Raw genomic sequence first — 25,715 nt, 5'->3', positions numbered from 1 at the left:
AAATGCGAGGTTTGCTTCCAGTTCTACGACTTCTTGATTCCCATCTAGCCATGAGATTACATAGTGTAGTGTAGTGAAGTAGTGGCACTTGCTTTTTACAAGATGTCACTGTCACTCAGTGGGCGGAGCCACGCGGAACGTGGCTATATGACATCTTTTGTTATTTAAAACTCTGTCTCTACAATAACTGTCTTTTCTTTGATCACTTTCAAGATAATACAATTGGAAACGAGAGTGGGATGGTTTTAATGGTTAACAAAAAAATAGTACTAACTATTTTGTAGGGAAATCTCGATCAAAATGGAATGTGGATTAATGTGTTAGAATCCACGTTTTGAACATTGCACAACTAGGGTTGATTCTAAAACTTAATCGTGTTATATTATGTTTTTACCTTATCCATGAATTCAGGTATATTAATATTATTAAGATCCATAATCATTTGTAACCTTAACATCTTTGAATTAGTTTCATCAGTGAGCTTTTTGTTTCCAAATAAAATAGTCGCATACTTTAAATACTCGAACAGTTCTTCTGGACTCGTGTAATTGTGTAATTTCCTGCAAAGTTGAACGAGCTTAAGATTACATAGTTCATATTATACATTGAACAAGTCAGATTTATTTGGAAAAGTTTGTTAAGATTTGATGAGGAAAATGTTTCGGAACAATTTTAACAGTGAGGCATTTTAGGAACACGCAATGGTTTTACGTGAATTATACGAGTATTGCTTCAAATAATAATTTCAAAAAATTATAAAGTTGATGCGTATTCACACTTAGGACCAATTGTATAAAAAAATTATGTCCACTACTACTCCTACTACTGCCATCACGCCATATCTCCGTAGGGGTAGGCAGAAAGAATGGACCGCCACACACGTCTATCCTGGCAGACATTTCTAGCGCCTTCCACATTAATACATCTTGTCATACATGCGCTTCGGTTTTGCCTGCTTTCGACATGAACAGACTTAAGATTTTGGTTTATCTGATCATGCTACGTCTTTTTTGGTTGTCCTCGTCTCACGTTACCGTTTATTTTCACCATTTATACTTGTTTTACCATTCTTTCGTCGTCCATTCGTTCTAGATGACCAAACCATCTCAGAGACCCTTTCTTAATCTTATCAATTTTACCTGACTATCATACATTGATTTCTCACACATTCTTCTAAGATATCACATTTCGACCACGTTCACTCGGCTTTAATCCTTCCTCTGCCAGTTCCATGGTTCGCTTCCATACATAAGTCTTGGGATTAAAATTCCGTTGTGCACCGCCAGTTTAGCTTCGATTGACATATTTTTATTGACAATTACTGTGCTTAGTGCACCGTTTAATTTATTGCCCGCATTCACTCTCCTTTCAACATATTTTTCTACTCATACATCTCTTGAAAACATGCTTCCCAGATACACAAATTATTCTACTTGTTCGAAACATTCGTTGTTTACATATATTGTGCAGTCAGTAACCTCACTTCCCGTTTCAAATACCATCACTTTTGACTTACTTTCGTTCATCACTAATTCGCTCTCCAGGCATACATCATACATGATGTCAAAGTTAAGAAATTTGGATAACATAAAATTTTTCATCAAAATAGGCAAAAGGGGATACTTTTAATAGTTTTTTTTACATCATTATCTAATTCACTTAAGTATTTAATTTAAAACTTGACAAATTGACAACACACTTTTAATGTAAAGTTATTCATTTTTAGGTGGATAAAGTATACAGCCTTGAGTGTGAAATAAAATCAGAAAAAATCTGGACGAGCGTTTTCGGTTAGGTAAACTCTCAGGTGAAAATCCTGAAAAAAAATCGTAGTGTAGCGGTTTGCGCGTTTGCCAGCCGTGTTTGTGGCCCTAGTTTCGATTCCTGGTAGGGTCAACGTTAAACATTTATTCCACAGGCTCATTGCATTTTTTTTTTACAATTGATAAATATAACATTTATTGAGACACAAGGCCCCACTCCATGTAACCAGAGCCCTCCGTTGAGTTGGGATGAATTTCACTATCCATGGACTAGCATATTTTTTATATTTTTATCAAATCATACATTTTTTCGTACTCCCGGGAGTTGCAGCAACTCATTTTGGGATATAAAAATATTTCCATAAAGAAACACAGTAGTAACAACTAATAATATGTACATAAAACTGAAATTATAAAGCAAGTTAGGTATATAAAACAAAACATAATAATAAACAATCACATATAGTAAGAAATAGCTAATATAAAAAAAAAACTAAAACTCCTCAAGAAGTAGTTTTTAAAATTCATAAAGTATTTTTTTAATATTATTTGGTACTCTGGTAGCATCTAAAGTGTAAGGTTGATCACCTTCACGTAACATGTGATCGATTTGATAAATCAATGCAGTGTCCTATGCACCACTAGGTGAAAGATAAAAATTCTAGTAATCACACGGTTTTATGGTTCTGACAAGAATTAAGTAAATAATGTGTAAGTCAGCAATAAAGAGTAATATTATTTTTAAATTATCTGTGAGTAAAATAATTATTTTTAAAAAAACTCAAGAGCCCTCCTCACTACGGAAACTTATTCTAAGAAGTCCTGTACATTTGCGCAGCGTTCAAATATTGTTTAACATTGTTCACATGTCATTTATTATTATGTAAATTTCTCCAATACGATTCAATTGAAACTTTTCTAGAAGGTTCTTATTATGTTTACGATTATTGGGAAGTATGTTCATACAAAATACACGTCGACACGGCGCGGCATGTTCACTGAAATTTCAGACTTGGGGTGGTATTCTGAATCGTCTCTACCCCCCGGAGTGTAATTAATTTTGCAATTTTTATTTTTTACTTATTTTTGTATACAAATATTGATTTACTTCATACCGTTGTACTCGATATGTACCGATAAAGATAGCGTTTATAATAGTGGCCTGAGACCTATTGGTGGGAAATGCCGAAAAACGACACAAGACCGTTCCAAGTGAAGTTATATTCTGAAACGGTATTATACTTCTTCTTTCCTTCCCATCCCCTCTCCTCTATTCATAGTTCAGTGTTAATTTTTTTGTATATTATATTTTTATTTTTTTAATCTTTGTTTTTAATTTTTGTATATAATTGTAAGATTCAATATGTCCATGTATTTATAATTCTCTCAAACTGAACGGTTTGGGTTGGTAGGAAGAAATTGCCTTAAGGCAATACGCCCGCCCTTATATGTTTATTTTATTTTTTTTTGCACCACAACAGGCCTGGAGGCCCAATTACAGTGGTGAATTACATCACAGAACACCCAGGCTTGAGAAAAATCACATTTAATTTTTGTGTTCTCACCGGGAATCAAACCCGGAACCTTCCGTCTGTGAGTCAAGCGTCTTGACCACTACACCACGGAGGCCGCCTATATATTGTAAATATATTGTATATGTATATAAAGTGTCAAATAAATAAATAAATAACTAATTTCGATATTTATGTACGTAAGTGCACATATACATATTTTTATGAAAACTCAAAATATCTTCATCGGTAACTGGTAATTGAACATGTTTAGAGAAAAATATTGTAAACATATTCTATTTTTCATACAGAAAACTTAATTTTACTTTGTAGATAGAATCAAAGATAAATTTTATCTTTCCATTATAATCAAGGCTCTGGAATCAGCAGCGATTAGAATCCTCGGGCATGACGAGTGGATTTGAAAAAAGTGCATTTTAACTTACCAGGATTGTGAAATTTCCACTGCCATCTTTTTGGAAACTTTGTTTTGAGGACATATGGTCACTGAAGGATATGGGTATCTCCATATAGAATAGTGCGTACTTTCGATGACCTGTCAAAAAATAATTTTCTGTATTAAAACTTCATCGTCATCTTCATTTCCCTATAGAAGTTTGTATTACAATTTCAGTGTAGTTTGATCATTTTTATTAAAAAGAAGGTAAGGCGATAAATCTTACACTTCCAGACGCCATGAAATATTGCAGTACACAACATTAATAAAATTTAACCAACTATGTCCTACATATGAAACAAGGGATAAAAAAAGATACGATTACTAATGACCAATAAGGAGAAAAACATTGTACAAGGGATTGAAGATTGGAAACTGAAGATATACAATGAATTACCTGAAGGAATAAAGAGATAAAAAAGATCGAAATATTTTTAATCAATTTGAAAAAACATGTTATTGAGAAATTTTTATAAAAAAAAAAATTGTAATGTTATTATAAGTTTACATTAGTTCTTAAGATGTTATGAACTAACTTAATAAAGCATAAATAAATAGACAACCACGTTTAAAATTATATTTTACTTCTACCCTGTCTGGAATCGGACATTGGACTTCAAGCACGGTAGGCGATGCGCCAACTACTACACTACGAGGCAGCTTTCATCTGAAGAAGCCATCGATTCGAAAGCACTCGGCTAGAATTCTAGTTCTATTTCACAATCAGAACTTTATTCTTCATCCGTTCGGACTGAAACATTATCTCAAAAGCTATTAAATTTATATTAAATTAAAGTGTTTTTATGCGCTGTAAGGTACATGCAACAATCGAGACACGTGCTCACAAACCACTAGATGGCGAACGACAAATTATGTGTAAGGTCAGGTGAGGTAAGAGTGTCAAACTCTTTGGTAAATGAAACCAACGAATGAAAGTATATTTCTATTATTTGAAATTTATTTGTTTATAAACCCTTACGGATTACATTCATTTAACAAAATAATTTTTCTTTTTTAAATTCATATTCTAATGTTAATGAAAATATTTTTAACATATTTTGTAAAGGTTGTCTGTGTCTTTTGATAAGTGTGACGTGTTTTTAAGACATCATTTTCAATGCGTACATTTTCATATTTTTTTTCATATTCTAATGTTAATAAAAATATTTTTAACATCTTTTGTAAAGGTTGTCTGTGTCTTTTGATAAGTGTGGCGTGTTTATAAGATATCATTTTCAATGCGTACATTTTCATATTTTTTTCTCAAACGGGTAAAATAAAATATTTCATATCATCTATCTCGGGAATTACATTTTCATATTTTTTTCTCAAACGGGTAAAATAAATTATTTCATATCATCTATCTCGGGAATTAAACCCGAGACCTCTTGCATGCCAGACAAACCCGCTGATCATTAACAAGTTAAATAGGTGCGTAAGTTTTCACGATCACTATTATCAATATGTATATTTTTTGGGTAACCCGGTGTAAGTTGGATTCGTTCCGGCGTTTCGGCTACCATTGCAGGCGCCATCTGAGGTAAACTGCGTGTTTTTTAGAAAAATTATGTGTTTATCCACTAGTAATTTGTACCGTGTCGCAGTCGGTATTAGGCACATTTCTCGTCATTTTTGTAGTGTTGAGTGCCGGGAACCATGCTGTCCAAATAATAAAATCGCAAGCAACGAAGATGATTAATGAAAAAGACGTTACAAGGGAAACTGCGTTCGTACTATATATATGGAATGTTGCTGACAGGGTTCCCCCAGGAAGACAGGAAGATAGCTCCTGCAATAATAGCTTAAACTTCAGAACGAATCCAACTTACACGGGATTATCCAAAAAGGTACATATTGATATCCAAATTAATTTGTAATAATAAATAGTCATGATAATGCCTTCGTCTATTTTGCAAACATTTTTTAGTGTAGTTTTTATTCTAAAAGTTAGACAAATACGAGTTACTTACGTCAATAGGTAGGAATAGTTTTCGTTTTTAATAAGTTGGAAACATTATTTTAAACGAGAGTGTGCTGACATCTCTGAAATTAATATTCCCCTAACATAATCTACGCTGTTCATTCCTAGTCCTTTTGAAGGACTAAATTGGTTTGAATACTTGCTGAATAAGAATCAACTATGGAAATAATATGAAATTGTTGTATTAATGATTAGAAATCAATGCAACAAATTAATTAAAATTAAAAATATGTCATTTTTTCCTTTGATCAAAATTTACACACCATAATAGCATAGTAAAAATAATTGCATTTAATTTAGTTCTTTTTTTAACCCCTATGAAAAAAACAACAAAGCATTAAGCACCCTTGCTTACTAACCCTAATATGAGTTAATTCGTTGAATCAAATGTATAAACATATGAAATACTTAAGCAATTATTCAATAGATGACTTGAATTTTAAGAATGTGGTACACCTTAATCTTTGTATACAGTTAAGCCTCAAACAATAAACACATACAGCTAGATGTTTAAACATATGTGGCATGGTGAACGTTATTAAGTGATCACTTAAAATAATGAATGAAAAATTGCAAGTCCCAAGCCCTGTTCTGATAAAGCATTCAATTATGTGTGCAAAATAGAACCAGAATCCTGGACACGGTTGTAGCCAGACTTTGTTATCAGAGCAGGCTCAAAAAATTCAAAGCAGGTTCACAGTCCATTGATTGATTACACACACACGTGATAAATAATTCACCTGAAATATAGTGCGACGACGTGATCATTTTATATCGAATACAATATATTATATTCTGCAAGACATAAGAGCGACATAAATGTATAAAAATATATTAACACAAAAGACTTTGTTTTACAACGTACTTTAAATTTTTATACCGACTGGTTTTGAAGCTACACAAGCTTCTTATTAAGATTGGATTTCACCCCCTCGGGGGTCATTAAGATTAACAAATTACAACAGGGATGGAGAATACCTTAAATAAGGGAATATGGAAGTCAAGGCATTTACAGGCCCCCCTTAATGGCCCCCTTTAATGACCCCCGAAGGGGTGAAATCCAGTCTTTTGTCTATGAACATTTGGACAAACTCAAATATTGTAATGAAACCAACTGGTCCAAGAAGAAGTTTAAAAATTAAAATATTGTTTTCAGGCGTTGCCTAGTATGTGACATAATTCAGACAGATGAATCTCTTCACAACAATAAAGGTTTCAGCTCTTTAACTTCACTAAAATCAACAGATGGAAGAATTGAAGAAATATGTATATTCAAACATAGGCAAAATGGTAAATGTTACACAGAGTGTAAAGTGGCCACTTAAACCAGCCAATGTCAGGTCATAAGTCCTGTAAATGCCTTGACTTCCATATTTCCTTATTTAAGGCATTCTCCATCCCTGTTGTAATTTGTTAAGCTTCTTATTAAGGTTAAGTTTATTAATTAATATTGTTCGGTAATAAAGTAGACATTAGACTAAAAATGGACTTTCTCTGTCCACCTTCAAGAAGCGCCCGAAATATTACTATGTATCCTTAGAATCCTAACTTCCCTTAATTTATTTTTCCATAATATAATTATTTTTTTATTATATTCCTTCTCTTTCATGGTTCTTCTCCCCCTTTGCTTCCATCTCACCTGATTCCACTTTTTTACCGTTTAATATGTATTGCATAACTGCACTTTTATTTACGTTTATTTGTAGTTCCCCCATTTAATAAAACCCGTTTTTTTTAATTAATTAGATTTAATGATGTGTTTATGTTTTCATACATACATATTTAGTATTTTAGCATAAATAAATTTTTGACCAATTCTTCTTTTGATCGGCCTGTTTTTGGTTGGCTCAAAGATATTACTTTTAACAATAATTATTATTCCACATAATCACTTCTCTACAGTATTATTTTTAGCCAACGATTAAGATTTAAATAAATTAGAAATGCTTTACGATAGAGCCATGAGAATAGTTCTAAAGAAAGGTTAATATAAAAAAATAGAAAAAAAATCGAGAAGAACTCAATTGGATACCAATAAAAAAGAGACTGATATACTTTATAATATGCTTGCTTTTATATTTATTTTTTTTAATAATCAAATGTCGAAATACTTCATCAATAAGATAGTGAAAAAAAAACGAAAAGTAAAAATAATATTGCTAGACGTAAAGATAGAATAAGATTGCCATTAAAAAAAAATCTGAATCTTGAAATTGCATTATGTTTAAAGGTTTAAAAATGTATGAAGAATGAAAAGAGTTTAAATGAATTTAAAAATAAATGTTATGTGTACGTAAGATGATATACATTGATTATCAAAGTAAGTGTTAATATTAGTTAATATACTAATTGAAATATAAGCGAACTTAAGAAAGAGATAAAAAACAAAATGAAAAATTCAGTCTGCCAAAGAACTTAAATAAATATGTTGATAAAAACAAATTTGTTTTATTTTGGCTTAATTTTAAAATATAATTTGTTTCCTTGGGTATTAGATACATAGTTTTTTAAGTTAGTTTTTATTTTAATTTCCTTTAAAAATACGTTTTTACTTTAATCAAGGCTTATTTATCAAGGTTGCCACTAATCTATTTATCAATCAAGGTTCCAAGGGTTTTTACGACCGTCCGGAAGCCGATTAATGTTTTTTACAAATAATTATGTCATGCACTGGTTTTATTCACTGCCGATGTTTGGTTCTTAATTACCATCATGACAGCAGACATTGTCAAATATGTGAACTATTGAGATAGGAATATGGAAGTCAGGGCATTTGCAGGACTTATCATCCACCATTGACTGGTTTAACATTGACAGAATGGTGAATGTTACACTGTGTGTAAAGTGGCTGCTTTGTTATAATCATAATTAGATAGAAGTTCTAGAAGGGGTTTGAACTGTCACTATACATATGTTTCTGTGCAATTGCTCTGGTGAAACGAAGTATTGATTGAGGAAGAGGCCATGTAAGATTTATGTAAAATGAAAGCATCATTCAACATTATAAAAAATGTTGTTTTTTGACATAGATAAAAAGTTTTACAAACCGTTAGTGTTGCGTTTTCATAGTTCCATTGCCAAGCTATAAGAACTACCACTATTGCAACTATCAAGCAGGCAAACACAGCGATCGTCCAGAATATCCTGAAAATATTAATTAAAAAATTAACGCTATAAATTTCATGGTATTAAAATGATTGAAAACACTTATGTAATTTGCTGCATGACAAGCGCCGTGGCGCAGTTGGTAAGACAGCTAACCGTGAAACTAGCGTCGCGCGTTTGATTCTCGTCAGTTGCAAGAAAAAAAACAAGAGAGATTTTTTTCGCAATCGGTCTGCGTGTTGTGGTATATTTTTCATAACTTCATTCCATATCTTATTTTCCACCTTCTGACAAGCGTCTAGAGAAGAGGCTTAGCGGGTTATTCCTTTACATAGAAAAATAACTTTTTACTGATATTCATTATAAATTATAACTCTAAACACAAGTCAAGCGATGATAAATTATATCTCTGTACATCAAAAAAATATTAATGACAGACCGAAACAAGATTTTCAGCCGTAACTGAAACTGAAACCGAATTTCGGCTTCTGTTCTAGTTTCGGCTGAAACCGAAACATATTTGAGTATGTTAAAAGTCACTTCAAAATACCCAAAAGGAGGCAAGGCGTTCTTACTGTTAAACCTAACGAGCTCATTAAAATAAGTTATAAATAAAATACGCAATGAAATAAAAGGCATAAATATAAACAAATCTAATAAACTTAAACGACTTCAGGATACATTTATTTATGGGTAATGGGCATTGGGCCAATGGGCATTTTTAAGGACAGATTTCTAGATAGAAAATTATTATAAAAGAAAGTAGAAAAGCAAATTGGTATAAAGTAGACTCGGTGGGAGTGAAAGCGGGAGAGAGATGTTTATAATTGAATTTGATTCAGTGATCGTATGAAAAAAGACAACTTGTTATCAAAGAAATCAAGACTGGTATGTTTGTTAGCAGACCGAAGAATTCTGGGCATAGGGGAATGAAAACCTTAGTTAGTTCTATGGTTATCGGTATGAAAGAATAAGTTTTGTCTTTTGTTTCTAGTTGGGATATTTATTTTTATTGATCTCTGAAGTTCAGGCGCATTGTTTTTAAAATTCATGTTTTTGAAAAAAAGGGAAATAAATATTAAGCCAAATATGTTAATATTATAAATGTTTGTAAAAGGCAGATTTGCCGTTTGTGTTAATAAAATAAAATGAAATAATGCATGTATGGATATATTTATGCATAAGGGAAACTTTTTTTTGTATTTTGTCACTTCTATTCAATGTACTTCATAGTCCTAACGCTCCTATATCCGTGAAAAAAATTAACACTTATCAGTTTATGGTTTACCTCTTCGTTCTCATTCTCAAAGCACTCTCTTAATACCCATCCACAATTTCTCTTTCTTCTCTAACTCATATAGTGACCATGCGGCTCGACTGTGGAATCATCTTCCATCCACCAACAAAGATGTTACTACAGTATCTCTGTTTAAATCACGTCTGAAAAAACATCTCCTTTCACTTCTTTAATTTTTCCTCTTTTTTCTTTTTTCCTTCTCTACGTCGAATAGTATTGATTTAAGGTAATTTATTTTCAAATTCAGTTATTTTTATATATCTTTAGCTTTTGGCCAAAACTAATACCGTAACCGAAACATCAGTTGGTTACTTTAAAATGTATATATATATTTTTATTTATCTTTGTAGATCGTTTTTATTTAAAATATATCTATTCATTTTTTCATACATTTTCGAGAAACTTTGCGGTAAAATTAAACGTAGTTATGCAGAAAGCAGCCAGTCACAGAAAAGTGAAACTGATATAATAGCACGTTTGTGAAAAGAGTGAATAATCAAATATATTAAACAGTTGGAATGTTTTTGACTTTGAAAATGATAAACAAGTAATAAATTAGATTTTTTATATTTCAAACAAGTATCTTATCACGTATTTAACCAGTTTTAGTTGGAGTTTTACAGTACTGTAAGATTTTTTTAGAGCTGTGGGTGTTATCTGCAAATTAAGAAATGGCGTTTTAAAAACGACACTATTTTTAGAAGGTGATTATTATAGTTTTTTGTAGGAAAGTGGCCTGGCTATTTTTAGCAAAATTTAGAATTGACCTTACTGCTATGGATGTAAAATTGCAAAATTTTACCTAAAGGCTCGGTAAAATACCGTAATTTATGGTATTTTACGGTAATTTTCGGTAAGAAACGAATATGACGTACTTTTTATTTTTCGAAGATATAACAAATACAAATAGCTTTGCTTTAGGACACGTTACATGGCAGTGAAAACCAGGATTAGATTCATCGGGTGGTTGTCGAGACTTATTATAAGTATGGGTCGTTCAAGGTCATTCAGTGTGTACTTTTTTTAATAAAAAGAGCTATTATGGTGGACATAGTGCCCTTAATAAAACCTTAAGTGCGTGACCTTGAACGACCACCGCTCATGCCGCGCGTTTTTTAATAAATGGTGCTTTAAATCAGTTTTTTTGTGTATAATTACGTCCCTGCAGACATTATAGATTTTTTTTATGAAAGTCTGAGAAAATAAAACTTAATTATAAACCGTTATATTTTTTTTTCGTAGAACCAATACTTTCCAAGATACTCGTTTGCCTATGAGCAAATAGCGGAAAAGTAGTATTTACAGTAACTTTTCACCAATTATTTGATAATTGACCAACCTAAACTCATATTCATCATCATCATCATTCTATGTCCGCTACCTAGTTGGAGCATATGGTGTTTACAAAGATCTTCCGGGCATCTCGGTCGGCCTCCAACTCCTGTGTATCCTCACAAGTCAGGTTCGCATCTCGTGGTTCTGACATGAACTACCAACTAAATTAGCAGTGGTCGTTTAGGACGTCGAGAAATTGAAGCCTTGTAAAGCAGACAAACTTAAAGTAGCAATATGTTATATAAAATTATTTAAATACTATAATATACTCTGTTTGAAAGATTTGTAATACCTACCACCTGTATATTTGTAAATTCCAATACTTGTATCAAAATGGATGTAAAATTACGTACTTCTACCGTCATTTACGTATTTGTCATGAGTCATTAGAAAGAACATACTTTTTGCAGTTATTATAAGCCTTTTACATAATAAGCAAGGGAAAAAAGCAACTCCCATATAAAAATATAAAAATAATCAACTCATACTCATATTTGCTTTATTTTGTTACTTTTTACTTTTTAAATTTTTTTTAGATTTTTTTATAACTTATATCGGTATTAAAATAGTGTAAAAAGCTTTTTAAATAAACAATATAAATACTTTCAACTGTTCTTCCCGGTGGTATGTAGTAGTGTAGTAGTACACATTGCATCTAATAACTTAAATTGTTGATTAAAATTTTCGATATTCCTCCGTTATACATTTATGTATCGGTTAATATATTTTTTTATTAATACTTATCGGGAACAGAAATAGCATTTTATCAGAAATTGTAGATAAATCACTCATACCGAGAAAATACTTAAAAGAGAATAGTAGTACAAATATGTTTGGGAGCGAGAGAGACAATTTCACGCGCTGTTGCAATTTCTTTTGACAGACGCCAATTAGTAGCTTTTCGAATTTCGTCAAAGAGGTTTATTTCGTTCATGTTGCGAGCATGGGCGTATTGTGTTTACAATTTTTTGCTTATTGTGTTTGCAATTAGATTATAATTATTATTACTTTTGACTTTAACTATGAATAATTGAAGCAATTGCCTGTAAATGTTTCATTTCTCCGATTTAAAATCTCTCATTTTTATGCATGTTTAATGACTAAACAGCGCCGTAACACGCGGATGTTTTTGGCATATTTAGAGATGGGTTAAATAATAAAAAATAAGCGTTTTTTAATAGGGGTTATAGCACCCGCTTTTTCCCTATACATTTTTTCGCATACTGTTATCCGTTTCTTACGAGATAGTTACTTATAAACAACTCCTCTAACATATGGTATAGGTTTGCATATTCGGCCGCATTCCAATGCGATGCCCTCCAGCCACCCGCGCTTACCCCAGGCCCCGCGAGACCCCTAAATTTCTCATCCCCCCCTCGATTTTGTCCTTTATAAGGCGGATTTCTAGCCCCAGAAGTCAGAGTATTCCGAGTCGTCCTCTAACCTTTCTGCTTACCTAACTTCTTGGTACTTTTTGGTAAGGACACCCACTCAGGGCTCTCCTAGCGAACCAGCTTGCTTTCCTTTTCTGGAACTCTTTGGTACTAGACTACGCCCTGACTCTCATCCCGTACAGTCATATTATACTGTCAACCCTCGCTTACCTAGTTGCTTGCCTTATTTGGCTCATCCGGGTTCTTTGGTCAAACATATAATTTGATTAATCGAGATCCTAGTATTTGATCCCGAGTACCTACTCAGTGAAGTACGAATGCTGGCTGTTCGGCCCTTTCGCTAACTTCTGAATACGGTGCAAGACATCACATTACTAGGAACAGCTAGTTCGGTTGTCCGAGGCACACACGTGTTTTGGCCACCCGGATCCCGAGATCACCCCCTGTTGTGAATAACAATTCCGCTGCCACTCAATCTGTAAAATTAGTGCTTGTCAACCCGTGTAACCAACGATATTGTATTAAGTTAATTTCCTAGTGCTTGTACTGTGTGTAAAGTATGAACTGAATCAATAGATATCTTTGAAATATAACCAAACGTGTTATAGGGTTAAAATGTATGTAAAAAAATAAACATTCACAAATTTTTACTATAACGTAATGATGTGAAGTTTTATTTATTTGTAAATATTATGGTATAAAATTGCTTATTTACCAAACCAAAAATGGCGCCATCCCTGGCTATAGTCCGCGTCTCGCAAGTTGGAATCCGCTTTACGGGAAACGGCGGCTTAGACCCTATAGTGCATAATATCTAATATAGTATAGTATGATTAATTGAAGCGAATAAATGTTTCTTATAATAACTTTTCCGTTATAATGGTTAAAATTTAAACTACCATTAGAGAATAGCCCTTTTCGGACCTTACAAATCCATACGGCAGGATAAAATAAGGGTGTAACGGACGGTTAAAAATGTGAATGAAATATGCAATAATATAGTTAGGGCCCCCGGTATCTGTAGGCTAAATGTTGGACCTACAATAAAGGATGAATATTCCACTTTCGGGTCTGACTTTAGCGATACCGGGGTACTATAGAGCAGAAATTTGTGTTACAGGCCCTGAAAAGGGCCAGCATCTAGACGCTTGACCAATTATTGCCCTAACATGGGACTTTGCATTTGTGTAAACGAGACTAAGGACTGCCTTTGCAAACGAAACCAATGTTTGCCTTTAGAAAGGCATTTTGTAATTGATGTGGCGCGTGCGGCGGCTCCCAGCGAAGTGGCCGGGCCGAGCGCCGGCACCTCCCTATATGCACTTTGGGGGAGGCGCGCCGGCCGGGTATAGTGGGAGCGGTATTTCCCCCCCCACTCCCGTATCTGTTTTAGAGAACTTGGGGCCTCTTTTCAGATTCGCACATTGCAAAAACATTTTTTTTAGCTTTAATGAACAATCAGTTACTCTTATTATTGTTGTATTACTCTTTTTCGTTTACAAAAGATTCGTATTTTATAAAATGTACATGTACTGCGTTCAATATCGCCGTCAGTGCTTCTCAATATTATAGTCAATTTGTCTTTCACCCTCGATCTAATTTTTCCAATCCTGACGGCTATAGAATATGTTAGTTCATCAGTTTATTAGTAAACTCTTCGTCTATTGATATTCAAATAATCAACACACCGTACAAGATTTGTTTTATTTTCACTTTATAAAAATCTTGGGATTTTTTAAAACTTAAGCCTTGTTGATAGATGTTGATGAATGAAGAAAACGAGGATGATCGAGAAAAACGTGACACAATCAATTCCATCAAATACTTGAAAGTAGACATGTCAAGAGTAGGAATAATCGGCGTGCGTGCATGAGAAGATAAATTAATGTAGAGAAAGCGAGGTCTGTATGCAAAGACAGAGTGATATGACGTTCTATCCTCTTTACCTACCCCTACGGGGAAACGGCGTAATGGTTTGTTTGTTTGTTTAGCCAAAGCCAGCTTGCAACAATTTATTTTTTTTAATAAAAAAAATATTAACTTTCTTATAATTTACCGAAATAATTCAATTTTGGTGGCCGTTTTCAACGAGTTGTAAATAACTCACTATTAGAAAATGAAAATCAAGTTGGAGTAGAGTGGAGTTCGAACCTCGAACCTTCTGATCCGTGAGTCCGCAACACTAGCCACGGGACCACAACCCGATTCAAATGCAATTTAATTTAATTAATCAAACCTGTCAATGTAAGGAATATTTTCCATTGCGATATATTTGTATCCATGTAGTCCTGTAGTGCGCAGAAACTCAATAGTGTGCCTTATCCAAAATGGTTGTTTTTTTAGTCCTGATTTATCATTTTCCCGTACATAGCCCTTTTCTGGTGTTGAATTTTTATTCCTATAAAAATTCAAGATTATTGGATCTTTTTTATTGTTTTTGAAGGGATCCCATTCCATTCTGTTCTTCATTTTTCTGTGAAAGAATAAGAAATATTTACTTCATTTCTGGTCAAAACAACATTTCTCTTACATTTGCAAATTAAAAAATTGACGATGTCTTTGAAATTTATTAAGGAAGTTAAAGACGATACGTAAATAGGATTTTAAATTTTTTTATTTGTTTAAAACTTCAAAATAAGATTTTCAGACCTTCCAATGAGGAACTGGACTTCAGTCCTACGGGCAATTGGATACAAGTAATGTTTTCTTGCGCCCGGTAAAAATTAGAGCATTAAATTGTACGGCAAAGTTTCTTCAAAATTTAAGGAAAAAATTATAATAAATAATTCAATAAAAACGCACTACTTTGAATGACGTCACTGGTTCATATGAATTAACGTATGATCTGAGAGCTATGTAAGATTTCCGATCTGCTTGTCACTTCTGTACCAATGGGAAGAACTGAATGAGAATAAGCGGAAATGAACCTCTGACGTTTCACTTTTTATTTTATTTCAAAAATACATAACTTTAAAATAGTATATTATCAAATAAAAAATAAATAAAAACCACTGAACTTACTCATTGACAATTGAATCAACGATTATTAATTAACATTTTTGTCCGATTTTTACAATAAAAATTGTACTTTTAATAAACATAAAAAATTGGAAGAAAGTGTCTTTTAATAATAATTGATTCAATTATGTCTAAGGTGCACTAGTTGATAAAAAAACAATAATTCAACAATAAACATACCGAGGTACTTATTAAAATGACATTTTATTATCATGTATTAACCCAGTCACTATGCAAAAATATATTTCTGTCAAAAAATAAATAAAGTAGTTTGACTATTGTTAAATATAATAATTGTCACGTTGATTTTATATCGTTATCCTACCTAATTTTTTAAAATGATATTTATATTTATAATAAAAATACTTGAAGATACCGCTATAGTGATGAAACCGGTCACGGGTTGTTTCAAATTTGTGAAATTATATAACATCCGTATTTAATTTCTCTAATAAAAAAAGTGGTCAATTTTTTTTTATGAAGTTTTACCCATCAAAGCGGGTTGTATTCATACCTACATGTATCTTCATTCTGGCAAAGGGAATCAAGCCAATAAGCATTTGCGACTTATTATTTTGCTAAAATTTGTAAAAAGCCTACGTAATCTGTCATAAACACGTTTGATTAAATCAATTGTTATTCAATGTTATGGTGTTGTTGTATAGTAAAATACATATAATAATCGGCCTCGTGGTGTAGTAGTCAGCGCAATTGCTTACTATGCAAGAGGTCTCGGGTGCGATTCCCAACAAGGTTGACATGAAATATTTATTCAAAACCTGAAGAGTAAGACCGATGATCCGCTCTTCATGAAAAAAAAGTTATCAAGGTACACTGCGATTGGTGTACCAATGCAGTGCCCTATGCACCAATTATGATTATGATGATGATGATGATGATGATGATGAATGATTATTGTGAAGCGACGAATGCTTCTTGTCATCATTAAATATAAAAGACTGTACGTAGATGCTAATTTATCAACATTTTTCAGTTTCTCTCGTTTAAATTATGTTAAACTTTGACTGATTTAAAAACGTCGGCCTCGTGGTGTAGCGGTCAGCTCGTTTGCCTAACATGCAAGAGGTCTCGGGTTCGATTCCAAACATGGTTAATTCCTGACATGAAAATATTTATTTAAAAAGTATTTTCACATAAGAATATTTCATAGTCCCTGGACTGACACCTGAAGCGTAAAACTAATCATTTTACCCTGATGTAACAAAAATTATCAAGATACGCTGCGATTGGTGTACCAATGCACCGCATCGTTAGGTGCGGAAAAGGAATGATGATGATGAGGATTTAAAAAAATATATATACGTTCACGTATTTAGAGGAATAATCACAAATAATTTGTACCTTTTGATGTTTTTTTGTATTTCAATGCCTGCAGAAAATATAAGGGTTCCTTTTTCTGACTTGGTATTTATACAAAAACTAACAAATGATCATTTTTATTCAATATTCCAATAAACACTGAATTAAAAGAATATTGTGTGCGAGGGCGTGAGCGGAAATAAATTTGAATTATTTATTAGATTCAACGGAAACTAGATGACATGTTAAACGCAAATACTAAATTATATTCAAATCAAGAGCGCCATAAATTCACGACATTAGTTTGTGTTTGCTGGTTTCTGAATTGTATTTAAAACTATTAAAAACTATTTTCCGCAAAATGAAAAAAATATGTCAGCAGTCAAAGCTTTAAAAAACATTAATGTTTGGATAAATTTTGGAAATTAATGTGCGAAAAAGAATATATTTGATATAACTAATTTCTGTCTGTACATATTTGAACATTTTTTAGTGGTTTCGACATTGGAATTATATCTTTATACTAGATGCAGCACTAGGCAAAGACTAGGCACTCGTCTTGTGTTCCATCCCTAAGTTCCGGAACCTAACTTGTAGTCGGTAAACGTGAAGCAGCGTGAAAAGGCGCTACACACAGCTTTAAATTCTTAGTAAACTGGTATAGACTGTTAGTCTTTTATACTCTACTACGCGTTTTACATGACAATGTTCACGCACGCGTCAACGCTCATTTTTCGGAACATAATAAAAGTTAAGGATTTCGGCAGGGGGCAAAATTGTCATGGCTGGGCAAAATTGTCATGTTTGACGGTATTAATTAAAACTAATGTGTGAGCACCCACCCGATGGCAAACTATTATTGAATAGTTTATCGGGACAAAAAATATTTTAAGACATTGTTTTATTTACAATGTATTAATATTGTAATAATGTTTATAGTTTATTGAATAAAGACTATGAAAAAAAAATATACTCATTTTCAGCTTTTATATGCAAATATACTTATTTGCGGTACACAAATATCGGTTTTTCTTTATGGACAGTCAAAGATAACTCTGTTTCTATTGTAATCAGGGCCCCGGGGATTGGTATTGCGTAGAGCTGTCGCACGTTTGGTTGCGTGAAATTACTATTCCTTTACAAACCTAAATAGTATAATTATGATAGCAATTAAGTTATTGATTAAAAAATTTTTTTGGTGGTTTTAATTTAAAGCGAGTTTTTCATTCATTTTTGTAAATATTTCGCATTAGAAAACATTTTTTATAATGCAATTCCCCGACGGTACAAATTTGTGTTTAAACAATCTGGTTGTAGTCTTGTAGCTAGTGTCTCGGACTCACGGATCAAAGGTCTACGGTTCGAATTCCACCCTAATCCAACTCGATTCCCATTTTCCAATAGTGAGTTATTTACAACTTATTGAAAATAGCCTCTAAAATTAAATATTTGGGTTAATCATAAGAACGCAAATATTTCAATTTAAAAAAAAGAACAAGAAAAATACGTAAACGTTTTCAAGCTATAAATAACCTTATTCAAAAAGAAAAAAAATCATCTGTTCAGGGATTAAAGGGTTAATCTTGAAGAAGTACATTGAAGAAAATCCAGTACTTGTCAATGACGTGTAATTTAAAAGACACGTTACAAGCGTGAAGAGAATAGCATTTCAATTTGTGGGTAATTGCCTCCTGTGTCTTTCTTCTCTAACGAACTAACACCGTGATCAAACGTGACGTTACTCAGAAATAATCACATCGTGTGTGACGACAAAATGGTTTGATTTTAAGTGTTAATGTCCAAAACAGAACAGATATATATTTTTTAGATGATTTGTTGTATTTCAAAGTACATTTTACAAAATTCATCATCATCATATTTCTATACGTGCCCTGTGGTGCAAAGGGTACAGCATTTGTAAACCAAATGCAGCGTATTTTGATAATCTGTTGGGTTAAGGTGCGGTGATCAGTTCATTTTAGTTCACCTATTTTAGATCACCTAGTTGGTGCTAGTTACTCTCGGCGTCTTGGACCTCCACTGCTAATTACGTTGGTAGTTCATGTCACAACTACGAGATGCGAACCTGACTTGTGAGGATGCACGGGAGCTGGCAGCCGACCGAGATGCCTGGAGGATCTTTGTGAACACCATATGCTCCAACTAGGTAGCGGACATGATGATGATGACTTTTCGTAGGTCAACTATCAAATAATTAGTAAAAAGTTTCCGCTATTTGCACATAGGCAAACGAGTATCTTGGAAAGTATTGGTTGTACAAAAAAAAATATTACGGTTTATAAGTAAGTTTTATTTTCTCAGACTTTCATTAAAAAAATCTATAAAGTTTGCAGGGACGTAATTTTACATAAAAAACTGATTTAAAGCACCATTTATTAAAAAACGCGCGGCATGAGCGGTGGTCGTTCAAGGTCACGCACTTGAGGTTTTATTAAGGGCACTATGTCCACCATAATAACCTGTTTTATTAAATAAAGTACACACTGAATGACCTTGAACGACCCATACTTATAATAAATCTCGACAACCACCCAATAGGTGTAAATACCGCTTTTCCGCTATTTTGATAAAATGTATTTAATGTTCAAACGTATATCTTGGAAAATATTGGTCCAACGAAAAAAAAATTAAAACGATTTTTGAGTAAATTTTATTTTCTCGGACTTTTGTATATTTTTTTCTATAAAACCTTCAAGGCCGTAATTATATACAAAAAACTGATTTTATGCACCATTTTTTCAAAATCGCGGCATGAACGGTGGTCGTTCAAGGTCACGAACCTAAGGTTTTACTAAGGACCCTATGTCCACTGATCCTGTTAAGTTTCAAAACATAATAACCTTTTTTATTAAAAAAAGTGAAAAAAGTACAACCTTGAACGTCCCATACTTATAATAAATCTCGACAACCACCCGATGGATCTAAACCTGGTTTTTGCAGTCATGTAGAGTGTCCTAAAACAAAGCTACCCGTATTTGTAATATCTTTGAAAAATAAAAATAAGTACGTAAAAAAAAGAAATGATGTACTAACTGCGACATATTGATAACTGGACACTACTGCCCCAAAGAAGGAGGCAAGATTTATATGCAATACCGCTACCATTGTACACAGGGACGAAAAAAATTGACAAGTCTATGTTTGAGCCATTACAATCTTTAAAATTATATAGGTATGCATCGAGACTATCTATCACTTCTTTTTTTTAAGTTTCAAGAAAAATGATGATTTTACTAGTAGGTAGTAGTTATAATTGTTTATTAAAATACTGCATTGAGAAGTTAATTTATTTTATCAAAATGTTAACATCATTATTACTGTATTACTTATTATGAATGTAAAATAAGAATGTTTGATTTTTAGTTTCTATTTTGTTATCTACTTTCAACATGTTTATAATTTTTTCATTTTTTTCGGGGCTGCTTTTTTTTGGAGTAATTAGTTACTTGAACATCACGTATAATACATTTTGTTTGATTATTTATCTATCTATCTTATTCTGCATGTGTTTATTTCTCTTTTACTCTATAACGATTTAGTTAGGTATATCAACTTTTGGCTTGTAAAGATAAAGGTGTGTTCCAAACAGACTATTGGCTTGGTTAAATACGTCTTACGCATAAGTTAAAACATAAGTTAACAATAAAAAAACAGTCATTAACCATTTGTAAAACCCGCTATGTCAAAAATACGCGATCATTAAAGTCCGCTATGTGCTGCCTCTACTATTTTAAGACTCGGACTAAACCAGCTATGTGCCTTTCAGCCACAAAAATATTCACTAAGGCTTAAATATTAAAATATCATTTTATAAAACATCAATATACTAAATCCGACGTAAGGCTCTAATTTTTTTTTTCATTTGCTTTTTAAGAAATGCGAGACACCGTTGAGTAAATCAGTTGTTTCCTTCTCCTGAAACGTTGTGTTTTTTTACATGGCGGAATTTGCAGGCGCAGCGACGATATGCATTGTATTCCTACTTATACAATACATACGTTGCATATATATGTTATTGGAAGGAAATTTATTTCTTCCCGTAGATTTAACATAGTTTAAACAACCTATAAAATCCATTTTCATGTCCCCTCTGCCAGAAATCAAACCCAAAACCTCAAGAATGGTAGACGATCGCACCAACCACTTCAAAACGAGGCGGAATTATCTCCACTTGATTTCCTTATTCGGGATTTTTACCTGAGAACAGCCACCGAGTCGGTTGGGAACACTCGTTCGGGCTTCTGGTTTTATTTCACACACAGAACTCTATTCTTTATCCGCCTGGACAGCTTTTATTTTCTAAGTAATCGCATACACTGACGAGTGACGAGTAGCGTAGCTATGACAGCGAGGTACCCAAAAATATAAAATAAACTTAGAAAATATGTCTACTGAAACCTCACCTTTACACACCGGGCTGTTGGTGCATTTTCCTTATAAGTATTTTTAAATACAAAAACATCCATCCACCTAGGTTATTTTGTCGGACCGTGTGGATACATACATTGTCTAGTGGGATCGACCATTTCGTATTCTTACATATTATTCTACCATTGGGTATACTTACTCAAAACTATAAACTATAAACTGACATACAACGAGCATATAAATAATACAGTAAATAAATCACTGAAATTACTTGGCTTCATTAATAGAATATCCTCTGATTTTACTCATGTCCGTACAATCAAAACTCTTTATTGCTCAACTGTTCGCCCTCTTCTAGAATATGCCTCCGTGGTCTGGTCTCCATTTTATGTCAATCGCATAAATCACATTGAATCAGTCCAACATCGTTTGCTTCGAAACATAAAGTGGATGCTTGAACTAGAGAGAGATAATTATTCTTATGCTGAAATAGAGTCAATGTTAAATATTTCTAGTCTACAAAAACGTAGAACTAATAATGACTCCATATATATGTTCGGTATACTAAATGGTATAATCGATGTTCCATCATTACTGGGACAAGTAAAATTCAATATTCCGACTCGTTGATTGAGAAACAATGAAGTACTGTTCATCGATCAGCGTAGAACTCTCATATGACCCGTCTCTGTCGTATTGTTAACTCAAGACAAGATCTGTACTTTTTTGGTTTAAGTTTACAACGATTTAAACGAGCACTAAATAAATAGTCCAGATCTTGTCTCGATGTCCCTTATGTTTGTCAATGCTTCTTTTTTTCTTTTTTTAATGTTTCAAACTATTCTTTTATTGTAATATTTACACCCTATAAATTGTATACATGGACAATGTCCGTTAATAAATAAATAAATAAATAAAACTTCGCAAAACTCAAATAATTTTTTTTCTCCATCACAGCAGACCAGGCTTGAGAAAAATCTCATTTACATTACGGAAGCCGCCAATTGATACAAATTACAATAAAATGTAAATAATTTACTTATTTATTTGACAATTGTAGTCGGCATTACTTTACGGGCTATTCAACCCATAACTAATGCAGATTGTAAATATAAGGTAGAAGTTGATGAATAGAAAATAGATAGCTGCTAAACTACCGATATGTACAGAAAAATAGATCCATATTATCCGCAGAAGCCGTATTCAGCAAGCTAATCGCCCTATTAATGGGTGAATTCTGACTTTCATTTATTTATTTATTTATTTATTTATATACGGCATTTCTGCCATTTACATATATGTGGTATAAAGAGTGCTTAGAAATAAAAAAAAACGAGTATGAAATATTAATATACTCGTACTGTACACATTATTAATTACTTGAAATACATAAATATTTTAAAGAAATTATACAATAACAAAATACATTAATCAATCAAATTATAACTATTCCAACCCAATCTTCTGAAGATGATTTGCTCTTTTTGATAAAAATATGTTGGTCACTTTATTTTTTAAGTCAGGCAGAGATAAACTAAATATATCAAAATGTGATGCATATCCATTCCCGGTATTCTGTAATCTAACAATAGGTGAGTTATATTGAGCTACCGTTCGAGAATTTTGACAATAAAATGTTGTAGATGTAAATAAATTTGTATGGCTTCTGGATGTGTGGAACACTGCATGAAGTCTCGCTCTAGTATAGTTATTGTGAACAAACAAACTGATCTCTTTCAGTATATTTGGATTATACCTATTTCCAGAAATTAGCTTATAGAAATATTTCCCAAGAAAAGTTTGACGAGATTCGAGGATGGTGTAACCCAGCATTCCTGCAAGAAATAATGATGTATACTAGAATGGATAATTATTATTTTCTTCATGATATAGGTATCGCAAAAATCTATTTTGTACCTTCTCTATTCCATGGATGTGGTTTGATTTAAAAGGTTCCCAAATTATGGAACAGTATGCTAGTATGCTGCGGACTAGTTTATCATGCAATGTGCGAAATTAAACATACACAGTGTAGTGACGCGAGAGAGAGGCGTGAAAGTTATTTCCTTTATAGCTTAGAGAGCGCATGAACTAATCCAAGATGGTCCAACAAGGTCAGCTAATACACACGTTACTAAGGACGTTTACTGCCACTTAATAGACGATGGAAATAGACTCACCTGCTTTGAAGTGTTCCCCCTCGCTCTACCAGATATTATATGCGAGTATTAAGTTCTTTCTCAATTCAGATTTGCGCATCAGGATTGGATATTGTATGCGGCGATGATAATAATGCTATTGACACTTTAGCAATTGCCATACATAAGTAGCGCTAGGAATATTATTTTGCTTTCAGTTTATCATGTGGATCACAGAAGACATATTTATTTGTTTTTCATGAAAATGCTGCTGTCAGTTTTATATTTGAATGTGGAATTTTTAAATTGTCAAAATGCGGTAGGTACTGCCAAGCTGCTCAGGTTCTTACTTCTTAAGGAAAAGCCGGCAACCAAAACATATAAATGGCAGTAAACATTCACGCGGAACCACCGTGTGCACCAGCGTGTACATTCGGTATTTTTATTTTTTCGTAATAATCACCTCTGTAGATAACTTTTAAGATTATTCAAGATTATTTTTCAAATTTAATTTCTACATTCATTGCTTAATTTAATAAAACTGGTCTTTTGATATTAAAAAATGTATTTTTTGATAGTAAATACCAATGAATGCATGTTTTGAATATAAAATAAAACTTAGCTTTGTATGTAAAGTTAAACGTTAAAGTCAATATGTACATACCAAACATTATTTACAAAAGTAAATCTGATAAAAAATTGCAAAATTTTTTGACAATTTATTGATAACGCATATCATAATCGCTTTTTTTTGTTTGTGTATTTTTAAGTGATTTGAGTGTGTTAGCCAACAAGATTATTCAGAAATCTACATATTGGATTAAAAAATATATTTCTTAAAAATATTTGAATTGAGAAGGAAACGATTTTTGAGAAGAAAATATGATGGTCTATTTATGATTCCATATATCATATTATATATAATCACTAATATAATTTTTGAAAAATATTTATATGAATATTGAAACGGTTTTTCAGAAGAAAATGTAAAATACTTTTTATCATATATGGTATCCACAAATATTAGCCTCCAGGTCTCGCTGCTGCTGGTCAATTGATGTACCTTCTCCCAATTCGGGCTGGCATTTCGTAGTAATGACATGACCAGCCGACGAACTTTGAACAACTAGAACTATTCTCTATCCGACTTAAGAACGACCAGCGTCCGCGCATGTCCCGCCCTAATAACGATTTATCAATCGAATTAAGTTAACTCGTAAAATTTATTTATATTTTAATTTCACCTACTCACAATCGAAAAATGATAGAAATTTATACATTTAACGATGGAGATAATAAATATGGTTATAGTATTAGATTCTAATAATTAGTAATTGTTGCATTTTATGTGGAATCAGATTTATCAAATCATTGCCATAAAAAAAAAATCTTCCTCAAATGACTCAATGAAATGTCATTATTATCCTCGAGTTCATCAACAAAATGATTGACATCTCCAAAATTTTTGCTCAATACCAATTATATGTCTAACGAAATTATTCCAATGGTCAGGTGTAACTCTTTCAATACTTTCTTGCATAAGTGTTTTCATATCATTTATATTGAAAGTGGTATTGTTAACTCTAACGTGGTGTTTTACCATCGACCACACTAATTCAATTGGATTCAATTCATAACAATAGGGGGGTAATCGAAGCACAGTTGTATTTGCTTGTCATTTGTCCTCTTGTATGTTGTGGGTTGACAACCCACAACAATTTCGCTTTGACCATTGATTCCGTTGTTTATTTGGAAGCTTGTCAAATTTGACAGAGTGATATGTGACAGTATCCATAACGATGCAGCAGTTTTCATCCAGAGATGTCAAAATATTTTTAAACCACTCCAAAAATGTTTCTCCGTTCATTTCGTCATGATAGTCTGCAGAATTTTCTTCGATTTGAAAATTAACAAACCATTTGGAACAAATTCTGTGACACTTCCAATTTGTAAAACTATTAAACGCTTTTCCACACCCGTTGGATTGGGGTCTCGCGGAAAAGCCCC

At 32.7% G+C, this 25,715-nt stretch overlaps 1 protein-coding gene across 1 annotated transcript in view; it reads right to left on the bottom strand.

Moving 5' to 3' along the window:
* LOC148275444 (sodium channel protein Nach-like) overlaps positions 1-20,243 on the bottom strand; it is a 50,353-nt gene extending 30,110 nt beyond the window's left edge. The window contains exons 1-4 of the mRNA XM_088235705.1: positions 20,236-20,243; positions 8,760-8,856; positions 3,721-3,830; positions 395-560 (exon numbers count right to left, since the gene is read on the bottom strand). Coding sequence (XP_088091831.1) covers positions 395-560; positions 3,721-3,830; positions 8,760-8,856; positions 20,236-20,243 — 381 coding nt within the window. The remainder of the gene's footprint in view (positions 1-394; positions 561-3,720; positions 3,831-8,759; positions 8,857-20,235) is intronic.
* Between the last annotated feature and the right edge of the window lie 5,472 nt (positions 20,244-25,715).

Source organism: Micrasema longulum, unplaced genomic scaffold, assembly GCF_059751315.1.
Source record: "Micrasema longulum isolate JH-2025_06_02 unplaced genomic scaffold, ASM5975131v1 h1tg001422l, whole genome shotgun sequence".
Taxonomy (NCBI): domain Eukaryota; kingdom Metazoa; phylum Arthropoda; class Insecta; order Trichoptera; family Brachycentridae; genus Micrasema; species Micrasema longulum.
The sequence above is the reverse complement of the archived record's forward strand: the minus strand, read 5'-3'. Positions and strand labels throughout refer to the sequence as shown.